The sequence below is a fragment of the Amaranthus tricolor genome, chromosome 13 (assembly GCF_026212465.1).
Source record: "Amaranthus tricolor cultivar Red isolate AtriRed21 chromosome 13, ASM2621246v1, whole genome shotgun sequence".
In the NCBI taxonomy this organism is placed as follows: Eukaryota; Viridiplantae; Streptophyta; class Magnoliopsida; order Caryophyllales; family Amaranthaceae; genus Amaranthus; species Amaranthus tricolor.
In genome coordinates, this window is record NC_080059.1 from 6532702 (window position 1) to 6551017 (window position 18316).

The window sequence follows — 18316 nt, forward strand, 5'->3', positions numbered from 1 at the left end:
GACAACGCAATCACTTTCGCTTAGGACAATGCGCAAATGTGAAAAACAATATAATAAAAATAATATATATATATATATATATATATATATATATGGTCATCCTGCATCCTCTTTAGACCCATATCATAGAGCAGCATATATCGAATATGATGATGATGAAAGTGTTGCAACTTTATGAGAAAAAGTATCCTTATAAAAATAAAATCAACTAAACAATGCCGAACTCTGAATGAGTGATAAAGGGATTCGGGTTCAATCACTTCATTCCGGTTTGAATCAAGAGAAAATCGGACTGTCTTGGAGCTCGATCCCTAAATGTCGAGCAAATCGACACAATCACCTAGTAATGTAAGACCATGGTTGAGCAGCATCCCAACAATGGTAGCATGCTAAAGAATTGTGCAAGCATGTGAGCAAAGACCAAAAATGGATTGTTTAATCAATTCTTGAAGATATAAAATCATGTTTGTATAACAGGAGGCAAAAGTTTTATCTACCACCCCAAGAAAATTCTTCCTGCACTAATTTCTACAGATGCTATTTTCTACAACAAAATTATGTGTAATCCAAAGAAACGAGTCCAAAAGTCGCTCTCCCTGCTCCGCCCAAAAAACGATAACAAACACAAATCCAGAAAAAAAGGGCGAACAAAATTGGAGCGGAAGGTAGAATATAGAGACGTCATCAAATTTTGTGGAGTCCGATGTTCAAATCAGAGGATATGGAGATTAAAAGCGGAAGGGACGGGTGCCACTCGGCTTTGAAAACCCGTTTATGATGAGCTCTTATAGACTGAGAAGGCTTGTGAGCGTTGTATCTGATATCAAAAACATGGATCATAGGATCTGCTGAACCTGAAGTGAGATACAACCCGTCTGGAGACCACGCCTGATTAATCAAAGCCGATTGAGAATCGCTACTTTCTTGCTTCCACCCGAATGCATGAAGTTCTGAATGCCTCAACCTAATATCACATAGTCGAAGTTGCTTTTCAGCGGTCCTGAAACATTATGTCGTAGCAAGTAAGCGATGAGATACAAAACTTGGAATGTTCAAAAGGCAGCTAGTATTCGGCTTGTAAGATTACTGGAAAAAGAACCGATAATATTTATAAAGATTTCATTCGGTTCTATCTTTAGAAGCTCCAAATAAAAGACGTTCAAGTGTTACAATAATGATGCTGGACATCTAGATACATTATATGTTCATCCCCACTCGACCCAATTCCAGACTCGAGAAAAACAAGTATACAAACAAAATTTCATTTAGTCTAATCATAAGAATGTGCACAAATGAAATTAGGGGCGTTAATTTTTTTTTGAACACAACAACGCCAAAGCCTAATACACGATATATTTTTTGTTTTGAATAGTTTAAATTTAATTCATGTATAAAATTTAATTCATGTATAGTGCATGATAAGCATGAGCATTAGAGAGATCTTCCTACAGTTTGTGTCGAATGTCGATCACTTATTAGTAAAAAGTGCACGGCTAATATTAGAAATATCCAACTCTAGCTCCGTAAAAAAGACCAGAACAGCGTTTTCAGTCGGGCTTGGGTCCAAAAAAAAACAAAATCAAGAATCGGGTTAAAGCTGTGTCATAAAAGATAAATTATCAATAAAAGCCAACTTCGAGTGATGACAACAAAATGATGAAACATACATAGAGTACGCACAGAATGAACAAATAGTGAAAGCATGGTAATGAAAACATAAAAAAATAAATAAATAAATAAATAAAGTCAAGAATGCACAAATAAAAATACAAAAACAAGATGGTTATGGATGTATTTACCCTGTCTGAACCATAAAAAGGTGGAAGTCACATGGATTCGGAAGAACACTCATGCATTTGCTTTCTATAAGATTTTTATAATCTGCTCTTCCAGCAAGAACATCATATCCAATTATTCGCTTATCAGAGCCAGCAGACACTATCATATGCTTGTGTTGCATTCCAGCAACTCCCATGACTGCAGACGTATGCTGATCACTGTGCAATTTCTTGGGTTTCCATACATCACCTTCACTTTTTTCATTCCATAATACGACAGCATGATCGCTTCCACCAGTCGCAAAACAAGTATCATCCCAAGGCATGAATGAAATGTTGTTGATGATACCCTTGACATGCGGTTTCTCAGCAATAAAAGAGACACGAGTACTCTGTCAAAGACATAGAAGTTAGACCCTCCTCAAATCTCGTGTGTTTGAGGTAATGGGAACAATAAAAAAAACGGTTTTCCAACAAAACATATATTCTCTCATAATCAAATAGATAACGAAGGCTACAAAATTAAAAAGATACAAAGTCGTCTCCCCTCTACACCATAACTCGCAACTCCACCATTCTCTAGCACTTATTTTGGTGGGGGGTAGTGTAGTTGTGCACAAACACATCTAAAAAGGAATACGTTCTTCATTATGAAATGTTCTATATGAAGAAATAAGAACTTTTTTAAAAATAAAATGAAAAAGGTAGGTGCGATGAATATAATAGGAGAGAAATACTTGGTGTGAGAAAGAACACTGAAAATTACATCAAACATATTCTACAGTGAAATATGCAACCTACCATTTTCAAGTTTTGAAATTCTTCCTATTCTATTGATTAAGGAAAAAAAAGTTGTTTTTAATCGTGCCCATGGCACATATTAGATAAACCATCATCTAAACAAAACAGAAAAAAACACAGCAGTACCTGACTTTTGTTTAAATTAAGCACTGATATCTGATTATCCCCACCATCAGCAGTATATACAGCAAATAGCCTATTACCTTCCGGATGCCAAGCTATATCTTCAGGCCATCTCCTCTGTTTTGGTGACAGGCATTCTGTAGAGTGCAAAAGAGTTGCCCCTGATCTGATGAATTATGGTACCAAAAGAACACACATGAGCATCAAGCACCACAAAAAAAGCTTGGTGTCTAATCATAAAATTTTCCATAAAGAAAACAAAAAGGTAGATTAATCAAATCACTGTGAGATGGATGGCAGGAAGATGGTTTTAACTAAGAGTGAAATAAGTTAAGCTTCACACACCCACACCAAAAAAAGTAGTATTTCATACAGTAGTATAAAAGATGTATAAATTGCTTCAAGACTCTAAGCTAGTGAGGTGAACCCTTCTTTGCATGCATAGACCACATCCAAATCTCTCTATCTGTTTTAGTTATCAGTCAAAAGTCTAATAAAAAGAGTTGAGGAGATACCCTTTTGCCTGGATCTGCCATAAGTGGACCATCCCATCCAAAGCACTGCAGCAAATCAGAAGTAGCTTAGTAAGGATTCTTTCTATTCACAAGAAGACTATTATTGTTCATTTCAGAGGGAATATAACTTTAAAACATCCCAACAGTTTCAATAAAATGCTATTACAAGCAGTACTATTTAATTCTATGCAACAACTTAATGTAATTGAAGTGTACTTAATTTTCTTGCCACCTCAAAAAAATATGAGTACATGATGCTTTTTGTTTAGGTTAGTAGAAAGATGACATTCATAATTTCTAAACAAGCTATATTTTGTTCGTGAAATTCATTGTTTAAATAAAAAGTCAATCGACCAAAAATTAATTAACCAGGGAACGTATTAATCTTTACTTTTGGCTGTCCAGACTCCAGTTGCAATGGCAGTGGACATACTCACTATCGGGCGAGCAGTATAACTCGGTTTGGATGCAGCTTCCAAAAGAAGAAATAGAGAGCTAGTTACAGGAAAAATACGGAAATGAAAAGGATAATTCTAGAAATAAGGGGAGAGCTTAGAGAGGAGGACAGCTGGAAAATTTTGAGTGCTTAGTAAGAGCTTTTCAGCTCATTTCAGAGCTTTCGAAAAATTGAGACCTATCCTCCATATTATGTATTAGCAGATTACTTGGATGAATTACTTCTTTTACACTGCATCATCTCTTTGCTATGATGGTCCATTACACCTACCCTATGTTACTTGGATCGGGTACCAATGTTGGATACCGGTACGTGTCCATGTGTGGGATACGTCTAAAATATTCAATTGTAAACCTAAAATGAAGTGTGCCATACCAATGTATTCATCTTAATATCACAATTACAAAGCGGAATTTCAAATCTTCCCCACTGCGGTATAATTGAAACTATAAAATAAAATAAATTAACGAATACGTAAAGGATATTGGAGAAAATAGGGAATTCAAAGTCGATGAAGGCAATGAAATACAAGTATACAACATTAGTACCTCGTAATAAATAGCTTATCTGTTGCAGGACATATAGATAGACTTCTGAGCTTCCTTTTATGCTGACTAGAGATATGGGAACTTGAATGGCAGTGAATCAACGACGGTGATGAAGAGCTACGTACTTTGGGTATCAATTCTATATGTTCTTTGGACTCTGTAAAAACCATCATGAAAGGAAAGTAGTGTATCCTACCAGCATGAGAATAAATATTGAACAATTCCAAAAACAGCCTATGCTCAAGAGTCAACGCAAACAAACCACAAGAAACCGGTGATGCTAGAATACTGACAAACATATCTTACCAAGCTTCCTCTTTGCTCCAACAGTCTGAGACTTAGTCTCTTCCAATGCTGATCTTGCTGGAGTTTCATTAGATCTATCTCCTCTTGCCTTCATGGGACTATTGTAGCGACTAGGTGAAGCTTTTGAACCTGATTCACTCAAAGTCATTGGTCGGGAAGGTTTTTGACTTACCTTTGATATCAAAAGTTGTGGTTTAGATTGTGGCTGGCGCTGAGCGGATTTGCCATCCACAGAACTAGTAGATTTATGCTCTGTTTTCACCTCCTTCTTGGAACCAGGCAAATGATTATTCCACTTGTCATTTATTTTGCGCCGAATATTAACTAGTTTGGCCTCTGTATCATTTAACCTCTCCTGTGCTTGTTTAAGCTGCAGAATTTAAATAAAAATATTACCGAGGGATATCTTCAATTTGTTGAAGAATAGTTTGTAGTCATCAGAGAAATCCACTCCAGTGGAAGACTGATAATAGACTAATATAAAAAAATTATAAAAAGGATTCATGAATTTTGTTAATACAGAAACCATCTAAGCAAATTAATTTCTTCTAAATATCTGACAAAAAAGGCATCAAAGTAATTCAGGTTTCTAATTGTCACTCAACTAAATGAATCACATACCTTCAAGGTAGGTCTCAAACATCAACGTTATATCTTTCACATTCATAGCCCATAGATAGAAATCAGCGTCACTACTGAATTCTGCAATTACAGCTATTACTTTTCTTCTCTATGTCCATTCTAATTTAATTTTGTGTCTTTTAATCTACCTAATTAGGTATGTGTACCCATTACATTACTCATAAGAAAGTGTAATGTTCAAAAGCATATAAACTTATACTCAATAGAGATCCTATTTGATTGAAAAGAATTGGAAAACAGGAAATATAACATTTTGTTACCATAATGCCATTAAGTGGCTCCCACCAGCCTAACAAAGAGGTTATTTTCGATTGGTAGCAAACATGACGTGCAATGTCACATAAATTGAAAGTGCACAACTGCACATAATTTAATAAAGTCATTTTAGCATAGTCCATTATGATTTAAAATCAAGGAACTATAAATCTTCAATAACAACATAAAAAAGAAAATAGAAGTCTAAGAAAAATCGCCACGTTGTCATATTAGATTTTGATTAATTGGAATGGTGCAAAGAGTACAAAAGAGCATTTGGACATTTGGTAGATCAAGTTCCTTCGTAAAAAAGTAAATATTCTTCCACCCCAACTACTGATTACTGAGCATTAACTCTAATCATCAAGCATTCACTTCTCAAAGCAACCAATGCATCCTACTTTGTCTCCCTACACATTTCATTTGAACACTGGAACCGGAGGATTGTTCTGCAAAAGAAACCCCGGCCAGCCACGTGTTTTGCAGATCAGATCACAACGTTCGGAGAGCAGGCCAATTCAAATATTTCATAAGGTATTTTAGAAAGCACCTCCTATACAACTTCAGCACAAACACCGCCAAACAGCAAAATTCAATCTTTGTCAAATTTAAACTTCAAACTTAAACTTCATCTTATCCTAAAAAAAAATAGTATAAAAATGCAAATCTTTTCATAATCCACCCTTAAATTAAGTTTTTTAAAATATCAACAGCCCTAATATGTAAAATCAAAAGCAAAAGGAAACAAAAAAGCCCACATATACAAATTTAACCAGTCCATCGACACAAACACAACCAAAAAAAAAATAGTTAAATCTTTATCAATCAAAGTTGCTGGCTTTACTAAATTAAACCTTATCTTAAACCCTAAAAAGTAGTTCTGAAAATTGCAAATCTTTGCATAACCCACTCTTAAATTTTACAAAAACCAATAACCCCAATAAGTAAAACAAAATCATAATAACCCATCGAAAAACCCAGAACCACAATATGGCAAAATGGGCGGACATACCCACCTTAACTTTCAATACCCACCACTCATGACTCATGGCAGGTAAAACTATTAACCCATGCCTACAACAAATGGGTGTATGTAGGTCATTTAGAGGTATGTAGGATTTTATTTGTAACAATGGATACCCAATACGGCAACACCATCCCCACCCACTTCACTGGCTTGATACCCACTTTCATATCCAACACCAAATGTCCAAAATAACATTCCATGAGTTTATTTAAGATGAAAATGGCGGAAACTAACAACAAAAACAATGCCTTGATACCAACAATACAAGAACACAATATAAAAACAAGAATAAAATGTATAAATCAAAAATGAATGAAAAGAAAAGAAAAACCTCGGTTTGGTAATAAGAGATGCGATTAGTAAGATGTTGAACTTCTTTAGAGCGATGTTCAATAAGAGCAACAAGGGCTTCTTCTTGTTCTTCATAATTACTAGTACTAGCATCATTATTATTATCATCATCACCACTTGTAGAAATATTTTTATTAGGTTTTTCAATTTTGATGTCTGGTTCACCATCGGATTCAACTTCTGTTTTGGGTTTTTTTAGAATCCCTTTTCCGTTCATTTCGCCTCCCTCTCTTTCTCCCCTCTCTTTCTCCCTCTAGCTTTGTCTTGCTTTCTCTCTCCAAGTTGCAAGTGTGTTTTCTCTTGTTTCGGCGGTTACGCCTTCTGATTGAAAGTTACTCCAACTCGATAACACAACTTCACAAGGATTTGGTCCTTCGGTTCTTAAGATGTTTGTAATAATATGCAATTACATAATTATTTAGAAAAAAAAATTAAATTTTTTTTTAATAAATTTTTTCTTGTTTAGAATGTTCTATTTTAAATGTTCTATTTTAGAACGAGAAATATAATTAAGATTTTGAAGACTAGATGATAGAAAAATATCTGTGTGAAATCTTGTTAGATGCGTGTTAAACTGTTAATGTATATATTTTTATTATATATTTTTTATAGTGCGTATTTAGAAATATTAACGTTTAAAGTTTACTTTGAAAACTATGGAAAAAGTAAACGAAAAAAAAAACAGAGGGAGTAGTTCTATTAAATTATATAGATGTGAATAAAAGTAGGAAAAGTTTTCACATGGTAGCATCGAACTTTCATGAAACGTCGGTGGTAGCACTTTTGTAAAATTTTTCCACAGAGTGGCATCCAATTTATGCATTATCTATCTACCGTAACATTTTTCATTAAATTATTGTCAATTTTTATTTAATTCACCATTTTGACATTTCTTCCATTATTAAATATTGGTTGTTGTCTTGATAAAAAGAAAAAAACATAAAAATAAAATTGTAGACCAAACCAGACCACGTGCACTACTACATTAAAATTTAAAGAAGAAAAAATAATAACAAAATTAATCAACATGTGTATATATATATGGATTTTCTATAATAACAAAATTAATCAAAAGTTTATTTTCTATGAGAGCTAAGAAAAAATAATATGGATTTTCTCCTAATGTTAACTTGAGTCAAGAAGAAAATGTAATAACAAAATAATACTCCATTAATACCTAACCATGAGTACATTGCCCAATTTATACCTATATTGCTATACAGCTATACGGTAATAAAACCAAAGATACGACAGGCTCTATGACGGTGTAATAAAATCAATCAATGGCGCCTCAAAATACAAAAACAAAAGGAAGAAACCCTCGCAGAAGTCAGAACCCTCCATTTGTTACTCGATTATGACGGAAGTTTTCTATCTCCGTAAAATCCTCCGTTTACGACTCTCCGCCATAACCAAATCCTTCTTCAAACAACAGTATCATTTATTTTCCACCTCCATTGTTAAAGAGAAAACCCATCAATTAACTGAAAATAACAGTGGCGGTGGAAGGGTCAAAGGAAAGTGGGTAACTTTACCGCCTTTTTCTTCCTCTATTAATGTTGTTTCATTGGGTAAAAGAATCAGTCACCGCAGTATTGTAGGTGACATTGATTCAATTGAAACGATGACGTCTGCTCTGAAATGGGTTAATCGTTGTTGTCCACACCTTCCTCGTTCACTTGTTCAGAAACTCTTTCGTCTTAGACAGGTATGATTTTACTTTGAAAATAGAATTTAGGGGCAAAAATAATGAAACTAAATTTATGATTGGAAGGTATAGAGTTGCTTTCATGACATTTTTGTAATATTTTTTATAATTTTGCAGTTAAATTTTTTTTTTGTGTGATTATTCTTTTATTAAATCCCAAAACAACGCCTATGTGGGAGCCGGTTAATGAGATTGAATAATGAAATATTGTTGTGTGATTATTCAACCCATATATGTTATTCTTTTGTAACACTTAATTGTAATTACGGGTTGAGAAATGGTTGAACTCAAATGAATGGAGTAGGATTTTTTATTTGAACGGTCTATTGGTTCATGTTGGGAAACTAAACCCCTTGGAGATATTATTGTGAAGGTTTTTGTAAGAAAATTTCGTACAAGGAATAGGACTTAGTGAGACTTTATAAGACTTTGAAGAAAAAAAATATTGTGCCTTGTTTGTTGTGTTAGGGGCTTGGAAGAAAGAGATGAAAATGAAAGTCTCAACTAAAAGACGAACTTTTTTTTAGACAAAATCCCATTCTCTTACTCAAATCCCACCTGCCAAGCCCCCTTTAAGTAATGTACTTAATTATGAGAGATGGGGATATTGGATGATGTGAACAATCTTTTTGAGGTATTGTTTTGAAGTTGATAGTGGATTTAGGGAATTCTTCTTGATCGTTTAATTTTTGAGGTTGTGTGGGCAGGTTAGAAGGGACAATGTAGACGGCAACGCTGATGCTTCTGAATGCCGGTTGAAACGGGTAACCTTTGATGTGTAGCTTTTAAATCTTTGTTGAAGTGTCCAATACTGTATTAATCTGAGTGGTGGTGTCAATTTTTGGAAGGTGGGAGCTAAAGACATGATGAGGGAAGGAGAGCGGATCTTTCTTCCTATAAGTGTTATAGAACCACCTATCAAGAAGCAGGAGTATGAGTGTAGCGAAGAAGAAATGAACTTCATTCGTTGCCTTGAGATATATAAGGTGTGATATCATTTAACTTTTATTTTTACTGTTGTTTTGTGAATTTGGCTTGGATAATGTCACATTCTCAGTATGTTGTGAAATCAGGATTCTGCCATAATTGCTATCAACAAACCCCCAAAACTGCCAGTACAGGTAAATGACAGGTATAACATGCATTTTGTATCCTCTGCATTGTGCAAGAATGTGCAGCTTTGATATGTAAGCATTTTTACTTTAAAATTATGACTTACTGTGATGATTGATCGACATTCTTCAGGGTGGCCTTGGGATTAAAAAGAGTTTAGATGAATTGGCTGCCACATGTCTTAGATATGACATCAAGGAACGTCCGAGATTGGTGAGATATGTGCATACTTTGTTTATGTGGTTTCATTTTTGTGGGTGAACCATGATGCAAAAATGCGGTCGCGATTGCGATCACGATCGTGTATCATGGGAACCGAAAAAATTCGGTTATCGCGGAATGGGTCGCGATTGTTATACAGAATTATGTTTTTTAATTTGCTTTTAAACTAATTTTTTTAGTAATTTATATTTCAATTTTTTTGTCATTTATCTTAAAATACTAATTAAAATTTGTAATTACATTTAAAAAATATAATTACAATTAACACACATATACAATTAAAAAAAAATCTTTAATAATAATTAACACATGAAGTACTACAAAAGAGTGTATGACTAACAATAAAAAGTAAATATGCAAAAACTTCAATACTTTAATAATTAAAATTTTTACATGCCCCCCTCCCCCCCCCCCCCACATCCCATTCCAGAATCACTTTACTTTACAGTGTACAGTCTATACTCATCTTCTCCTTGACTTTTCCTATTCCTATCTCTTCATCTTTCTCTTAAATGATGATTACATCTATTCTCCGATTTCAAATTTACCCTATCTCTCCTATTTCTCTTCTCTATTTTCTATTCTACTAATTCATTTCTTTTTTTCTGATTCAACTCATTCAAGCAGTAGTGTGATACCTTGCGAGATTCAACTCATTTAAGCTTGGAGGTCGGATTGGCGTGGGATTCAAGCTTAGGGGTTGGGCTTTAATGGTGGACTTATAGTCACAGTAAAAAACTCATGAAGAAAAACAAATCTCACCTGCATTTTCCGCGAAATTCCATTTCAACTCGCCCAAATTGTACGAAACCCAAGTCAACTCAGCGTTTTTTATCAGCCTGTTAAGAATCGCGTTATTTTGGAACGGTCGCTTGGAAAATCATTACAACTCGCCTGAGTCGTGTTATAACGGCCATTATGTGGCACCATGGGGTGGAGTTCTTAGCGGTTTTGGACCTACTAAACCAGTATACCTGCATCATAATGGTGTAAAAAATCACATTTTAGGCCGGTTCACAAGATATCTCATAGTTTTGGCTGTTTTTTGGTGGTGCAACAATCGCATTACCCCGTCACAATTGAAACCCATATGTTGCACAATATTTAGAGTACAATCTTTGAGTGTAAAGTGTATTGGACTTCTAGTTATAGCACCACTGGTAACATAACATCAAACTGTAATGTGACTTCTAAAATCATTCATAGTTTTAGAGGTAAACAACTTATTTGTTCTCATTAAGCTCACTAGTAAGAACTTGGGATGCAGGAACTCTTGTTTGTTGAACATGAATATCACTGGAGTTAGCCATATGTATACTTCTTAAAGTATAAGGTGAATTATGTACTTTACTAGCAGAGAACATGCTAGTTGGTTTTCTTTATTGCATCTGCATTTGGAAGTTCATAATAGGACTATAGGAGATTAGTCTACGTGGGTTCAAATTAGTTAGCTAGCGTAACAGAGTGACTTGACTTTTTTATAAACTTATTGCTGTTTGTTTATGTCCATTTTTCAACTACATTGAAAGATCACTGTTAGGGATTATCAGCTTGAGTGTGATAAATTAAACTAAAATCTCGCAATTTTGAGTTGGTCATATTCTTCCTTTATTAATATTTATTAGAAACAATGTCTTTTCTAGGTATGGATACCGTCGGTAAGTCATTCTCGTTTACTCCAGTTCGTGAGGTTCATTGTTAGAAGTTTTGTGGACTTGTAGCGCTTTGTGTTGTTTCTTTGTTTCTGGCTCATGTCTTTGATAGGATAGAAGATTAGAACACTTTGTTGATTCTAGTGTATGTGTTTTTAATTGTAGTGTTTGGATGGAATGTTTGAACTATTGTTTTAGTTTTCTAACAAGATTAATGCACCCATTAGAAGTGGCATTTCTCTTGATGATATTGTGTGTGGTTTCCTTTTGTTTTCGCTTAGAATATATGAAGGTTGGATAAAAAAAAAAATTGCAATCTATCTGCAATTGTAAGTCGCCAGATAAGTTGACTCGTCCCAACAGAAAAGAAATCAAAGAAGAAAAAAGGGGCCGAGGACAGTGTAAAAATACATATATTGCCTTCCTGTTTAAATAAGCTTGTTAACGAGAAGTTCATGTTTCTTTTTAGGTTCACAGACTCGATAGAGATAGTAGTGGAATCTTGGTGATGGGAAGAACACAAACAAGCACAACAATTCTTCACTCTATTTTCCGTGAGAAAACTGTTGGCATATCAGAAGACGTAAGTTGTTGTATCTTCATTTTTAGTTGTATTTTCTTGACAGATAGCTTATGGAAAACTTGACTCACGAATTCTTGTTGTTTGCTGAGGTTTTCCGTGTTTTGACTCTTAGCTTCATTGCCTTGTGAAGTATCTGTTTTTATAGGGATGCTAAAGTCATTTCTTATTTTCAGAGGGAAACTGATTTGGGGAAGAGAAACCTACAAAAGAGATACTTGGCTCTTGTCTTTGGGGTTCCTAATCAACGGAAGGGAATGATCTCAGTACCACTAACTAAGGTTCTTGCTTTTCTCTTTAACATATTACATCTTTTCTGATTGTACACTTGCTCTTTTTCTTTCCTTTTTTTTGGAATTTCATCTATGATTAATTGGTTGTAGTTCGCCCCATTTCCAAAAGTTTTTCCACATTACTGTAACGAACAATTTTATATTGTTTGTCCATATGGAATATATACTCTTTTAAGATAGTATTTGTTACCTCAATGTCCATAGTTGGTTTACAAAATCACAAAATTGTCCTCAATTGATTCTTTAAAAAAAATCATAATTCATGCTTTGGTCCTTAAATGCTCCCATCTTTCTAAAATTTTGACAATTGAATTTCTGCATTTGTGGAACAAAATTTCTGTGTTCGAACAATTTTTGTTTATTTAGATTTTGTATGGTAACCCATGTGCTTATCTATTGTCCCATGAGAGTGTTTTATAAAGCATGAATCAAGTAAAAGAATCAATAAATAAGCTATTTTTGCAATTAATGGCTGATTGTATTTTACTTTTTTAATTATCGATTTATACTTTCTATAATTCAAATATATCCATTTAAAGGCAAGATTTGCTTTTCCAAATTTTTCTTCAATTTGCCTTTTTTTTGCCTCATGGACAAACATTTAGCTCTTTTTTCTATTCAAAGAACTCGAATCTCAAACTTTTATAATACTAGTATGTCACAAGCATTATCAAAGTTTATCATTATCAAAGGCGAAATGCTACTTCACCAATGTGCTCAAGAATCTCGTAGGGTCCCACCAACCTCGGACTAATTCACCCTTCTTCCATAATCTCTTTACTACTCTAGTTGATGAAACACGAAAGAACACCTTATTATCAACTTGAAACTCGATAGGTCTATGTCACTGATTTGCATAACTCTTTTGTCTATTCAAAGAACTCGAAATTCAAACTTTTATAATAATTACTATTCCCTTCTACAAGTCAACTGTAATCATAATGAAGTCTTAACACTTTTCAGCTACTGAAACTATAAGCCTTAATAATCCTTTTATGTTCATTGCTAGGCTTTACTAACACCAATGACATGATGTACTTTATCTTTACGAACTCTCATATTATGTCACAAAATTATCAAAGTTCATCATTATCAAAGTCGATAAGCTACTTCACCAATGCGCTCAAGAATCTCGTAGGGTCCCACGAACCTCAGACTAATTTACCCTTCTTCGAGAATCTCATTACTGCTCTAATTGGTGAAACACGAAGGAACATCTTATCATCAACTTGAAACTTGATAGGTCTATAACACTGATTTGCATAGCTTTTTTGTCTATTCAAAGAACTCGAATCTCAAACTTCTATATACTTACTATTCCCTCCTACAAGTCAACTGTAATCATCACGAAGTCTGAACACTTTTCTGCAACTATAACTGTAAGCCTTAATAATCTTCTTATTTCATAGGTTTTACTAACACTAATGATATAATGTACTTTATCTTCACGAACTCTCATATTATGTCACAAAATTATCAAAGTTCATCGTTATCAAAGTCAATAAGCTACTTACCAATGCGCTCAAAAATCTCCTAGGGTCCAATGAACCTTACACTAATTTACCCTTCTAGAATCTCATTACTGCTCTAGTTGGTGAAACACGACGGAACACCTTATCAATAACTTGAAACTCGATAGGTCTATGCCAATGATTTGCATAGCTCTTTTGTCTATTCAAGGAATTCGAACATCAAACTTTTATAATACTTACTATTCGCTCCTACAAGTCAATTGTAATCGTCACGAAGTTTGAACACTTTTCAGCAACTCAAACTATTAGCCTTAATATTCATCTTATGTTAACTCCTTGGTTTTACTAACATTAATGACATGATGTACTTTATCTTCACGAACTCTCATTGGCACTATTATCTTTGATATGATAGCACTATTGCTTCATTGGCATCATATGGACACGTGAATTATAAGAAATTTATGGTCCATTGTTTCTATTTTGTTTCTTAGTTCCTATTACATTGACATTGGTATTTGGTGCATTTTTTAGTTTCTCTTTGGTGACCCCTGATTTGTTAGAAAATGCTGTAAGCCTATATATGATGATTTTTGCCTTCGTAATGCGTGAATTTTTTTGGTTTAATTCTTGATGGTGCACAAATGGATACTTTATTTTGGTTACGAATCAAGAATGAATCTTGGATAGGCATATATTTAGCTATTGGCCATCTATTGGACCATGATTATGGCTTATAGCTTACTTAACTTGGCAACTTAAGGGTGGCCATCTCTCTTAGTCCTTCCTAGTTAGTTGGTGTGACTGTAAATTCTTGCCCAGGGTTCTACACATAGAAAAGGGTATCTTAGTTATTAAAGCTACAAAATATTACTCTCTTTGTGTCCCTCTAAGAAAGCACCACTTGACTCAAAAAGCTCTCACATATTCGAGTCAAATGGTACTTTTTCAGAGGGACGAGGGGCTAGTATGAATTAGAGAATTTAGCACATTAATGGGAGTCATTAAATAAGTTGTTAAGAGTTTGTTAGAGGTGAGAAATAGCCTATATATAAGTGGGGAGTGAGTGAATGGAAATTAGAGAATCGATGTAAAATAGTGTTTAGACTCTTTGCGAGAGAACAAGCCTCTCGAGTACCTTGTAATACTCATTCTTCCATCAATATCATTTTGCTTGCCTTTTCTGTCTTTTCCTATTCATTACAATTGTAGTTTAAATATTGTTAGTATGGCGATTGTGGTTTATCATTTATTTTTTCGGTTTTATTGTTTTAGGTGCTGCTAGATGATGGCAGGTCTGAACGAATTACTATTGCGGATGGTTCTTCTTCAAGTCAGCATGCTGTGACAGAGTTTAGAGTCGTTGAGACTTCAGCTTACGGTACTTTATTATTTTCATATGTATTTTTAATACTAATTAAAATTGAATATTTTTTTATTGTGCAACAGTTTAGTTGTTTGCACTCTTGTTAGGAACTTTCTACTTGGTATATAAAATTTAGGAAAAATTATCAGGAATAATACAATTTTTTGCTTATTTTCCTACAATAATACCAACTTTTGATCAACCATAAATAATACCAACTTAGGGGTTATTTCCCAAGATATCCCTAACAGGTTAAAAATCTAACTATAGAAGATTATTTGACAAAAAAAATGGTAAATTAGCTAATAAGCTAAAGTTTGTATTATTCTAGGAAAAAAAACCCCTAAGTTAGTGTTATTCATTGTTAAATAGTTAATTAAAAGCTTGTATTATTGTAGGGAAATTAATGAAAGGTTGTATTATTCATAATAATTTTTTCTAAAATTTAAAGGAGAAAACTTTTTTTAACAGAGATTAATATACTTGATAGAGCACCATGATGTCGGTAATCGGATAACTCATTAGGATCTAAACCACAACGTGCAACTTGTTTTATTTTGTCAATCTTGTTAAACTTTTTTACTGTTAAGCTAGTCAATTGTTTACAGTTAAATTGTTTATGTAAAGCTGCAGATCATGTTTGATATTGTAGTCAATTGGTTTAATGGAATGTTGTTGTTAAGTTAGTCAATTCATTTTTCAACCTTTTAAGTTTCAGTAACTCATTAAGTGACCTTAGTACAAGTTGCAAAATGGCTGAAGAAGTCATTTGTTTCTTGTCGAGGGAGAAACTGTTGGGGTATCAATTACCATTAGTTGATTGTCTTGTTTCAGCCAGTCTTTAAGTGAAAGTTCATTGTCTCAGTTTTTACAGTTTCGGAATTTTCTTTCTATCAAAGAATCATTACAGATCTTACAAATCGCGAATCAAAAAAAGCGAATTATGGTCCACTTTGGGCTATTTTATAGTCATTTTGAGCGAATTGCGAATTCAAAAAGCGAATTAACTAGCAAATTATGTTACACTGATCAGGATTCCTTTTAAGAAACACAGTTCACTGACATAGCATTCTCTTCTTGATAATTTTTAAGGGTATACATGGTTAGAGCTATGCCCAGTCACCGGCAGGAAACACCAGGTAATTTTTGGATGAACATTTGTGCTCCTTGTCCCACGTTACAGTATGCTATGCTAACATCACAGCCTCATGTCGAATTTCCATCCTCGTACAAATGCAGCTTCGAGTGCATTGTGCAGAGGTTCTAGGCACACCTATTGTAGGAGACTACAAATATGGCTGGCAAGCTCATCGGCGATGGGAACCTTTACCGTCAAGCCTTGATGAGAACGTTACCGAACCAAAACTACTACCCTTCGGCCTCAATTTACAGTGCGGAAGCATATCGGAGAAGCAACCCCATTTGCATCTACACTGTAAGCAAATGATTTTACCCAACATTTCTGTTGCTCTTGATCATGTGTCGCGTGATGTGGACTACGATTGCTCTAAATTGGAGAGCATTAACTTGGTAGCCCCCTTGCCCTTGCACATGCAGAGGAGTTGGAACCTTCTTAAATCTCTTGCTCAACAAAAAGCTTAATTATCCTTCTGTTTCTTGTGTGAGACGGTCACTAGTGAGACGTGTTTTATATTTGGGTTAAATAACCCAATAATAGAAACTTTTAGCATAACGGGTCTTTTGTATAAACTCGTCTCATGGTGAGACGGTCTCATAATTTAATTGAAAAACTTAAATTAGGACACTGGTTTTTTTTAGGTAATTTTATAAAATATGCCTTAATCATTTGGAGAGGCTACATTTGTGAAGAGAATGCATCCCAAAATCGAAATGCTCCCTAACTTTTAAAGATGTGCCATTAAAACAATTCTGATGGTTTCATCCACATTTTAATTTTTTGTAATTTTGAAGGGACAATGGGAGTAGTTTTTAGTTTTTCAGTTTGATTTGGAACAATGCTAATTATAAGTTGCAGTCTAATAATGTTTTACGAGTAGCGTTTTGTATTAATTTTACGCTTTTGATATAATATTTTGTAAAAAGCTATTTATCTTTCAAATTATATTTTAACATTCTCACAACTACTTTTTGCTAAACATATTTTTAAATAGCTTAACTCTACATGCAAATATAATTTAATCTCTAACATTTGCTTCTTTTTTATAAACAAATTGAATTTATGTTATGATATATACCTACTGTTAAATATTATTGAATATTATTTAAATATATATATATATATATATATATATATATATATATATATATTTATGATCAATCATATCTTTATACTCATCATAAAGACTATCATGTTTAATTTAATAGAAATATATTTATCTGCTTTATCCTTAAGTTTTTTATAGGAAAAAAAAACAATAGTTGCTATCATGTTTAATTTAATAGAAATATATTTATCTGCTTTATCCTTAAGTTTTTTATAGGAAAAAAAAATAATAGTTGCTATCATGTTTAATTTAATAGAAATATATTTATCTGCTTTATCCTTAAGTTTTTTATAGGAAAAAAAAACAATAGTTGCTATCATGTTTAATTTAATAGAAATATATTTATCTGCTTTACCCTTAAGTATTTTATAGGGAAAAAAAACAATAGTTGCAAGACACTTAATTACAGCTTAATTCCTTAATAGCTACTCAAAAAGCTAGCAATTATTCATACACTTACTTCTAGTGAACAAACTATTTCTATATAATTATATATATTGCTCCTAGTTTCAAAAAATCATACTAGAGCAAACACAGACCACTCTTGTATTAGTAGTTTAGATAATCAAGTTTTTCTTAAATAAATAAATTCATACCTTTGATTTTTGAATTTAAATTATTTGTATTCTATAGTTCACACCATGTCTGAATTGAAATGTACTTTATCTGTATCTCTTACTTGCAATATTTTCTATTTAAGTTTGTTCTATTAGTATTGCTTTCGGAATGATCTATCACTTTTATGATTTATTTAGCTTTAGGAATGATCTATCACTTTTATGATTTATTTTTTAAAATTTTATAAAGTAAGGTTAGTAGGTGTAAAAGTGAGAAAAGGCTAAGTTTAGTAGGGGTAAATTA

At 33.4% G+C, this 18316-nt stretch overlaps 2 protein-coding genes across 2 annotated transcripts; one reads left to right on the plus strand and one right to left on the minus strand.

Moving 5' to 3' along the window:
• Positions 1-427: 427 nt before the first annotated feature.
• LOC130797992 (uncharacterized) lies at positions 428-7177 on the minus strand. The gene is made up of 7 exons (XM_057660811.1): positions 6784-7177; positions 4529-4898; positions 4223-4379; positions 3218-3262; positions 2706-2868; positions 1800-2170; positions 428-1000 (listed from the first exon to the last, which is right to left on the minus strand). Exons 1-7 carry the CDS (start codon positions 7018-7020, stop codon positions 685-687), a joined length of 1659 nt encoding a protein of 552 aa, XP_057516794.1. The 5' UTR covers positions 7021-7177; the 3' UTR covers positions 428-684.
• Positions 7178-7995: 818 nt separating this feature from the next.
• Positions 7996-17289, plus strand: LOC130797956 (RNA pseudouridine synthase 4, mitochondrial-like). Its single transcript, XM_057660761.1, has 10 exons — positions 7996-8511; positions 9219-9275; positions 9360-9497; positions 9585-9632; positions 9757-9837; positions 11968-12081; positions 12255-12359; positions 15119-15224; positions 16302-16348; positions 16449-17289. Exons 1-10 carry the CDS (start codon positions 8161-8163, stop codon positions 16809-16811), a joined length of 1410 nt encoding a protein of 469 aa, XP_057516744.1. The 5' UTR covers positions 7996-8160; the 3' UTR covers positions 16812-17289.
• The last annotated feature ends 1027 nt before the right edge of the window (positions 17290-18316 follow it).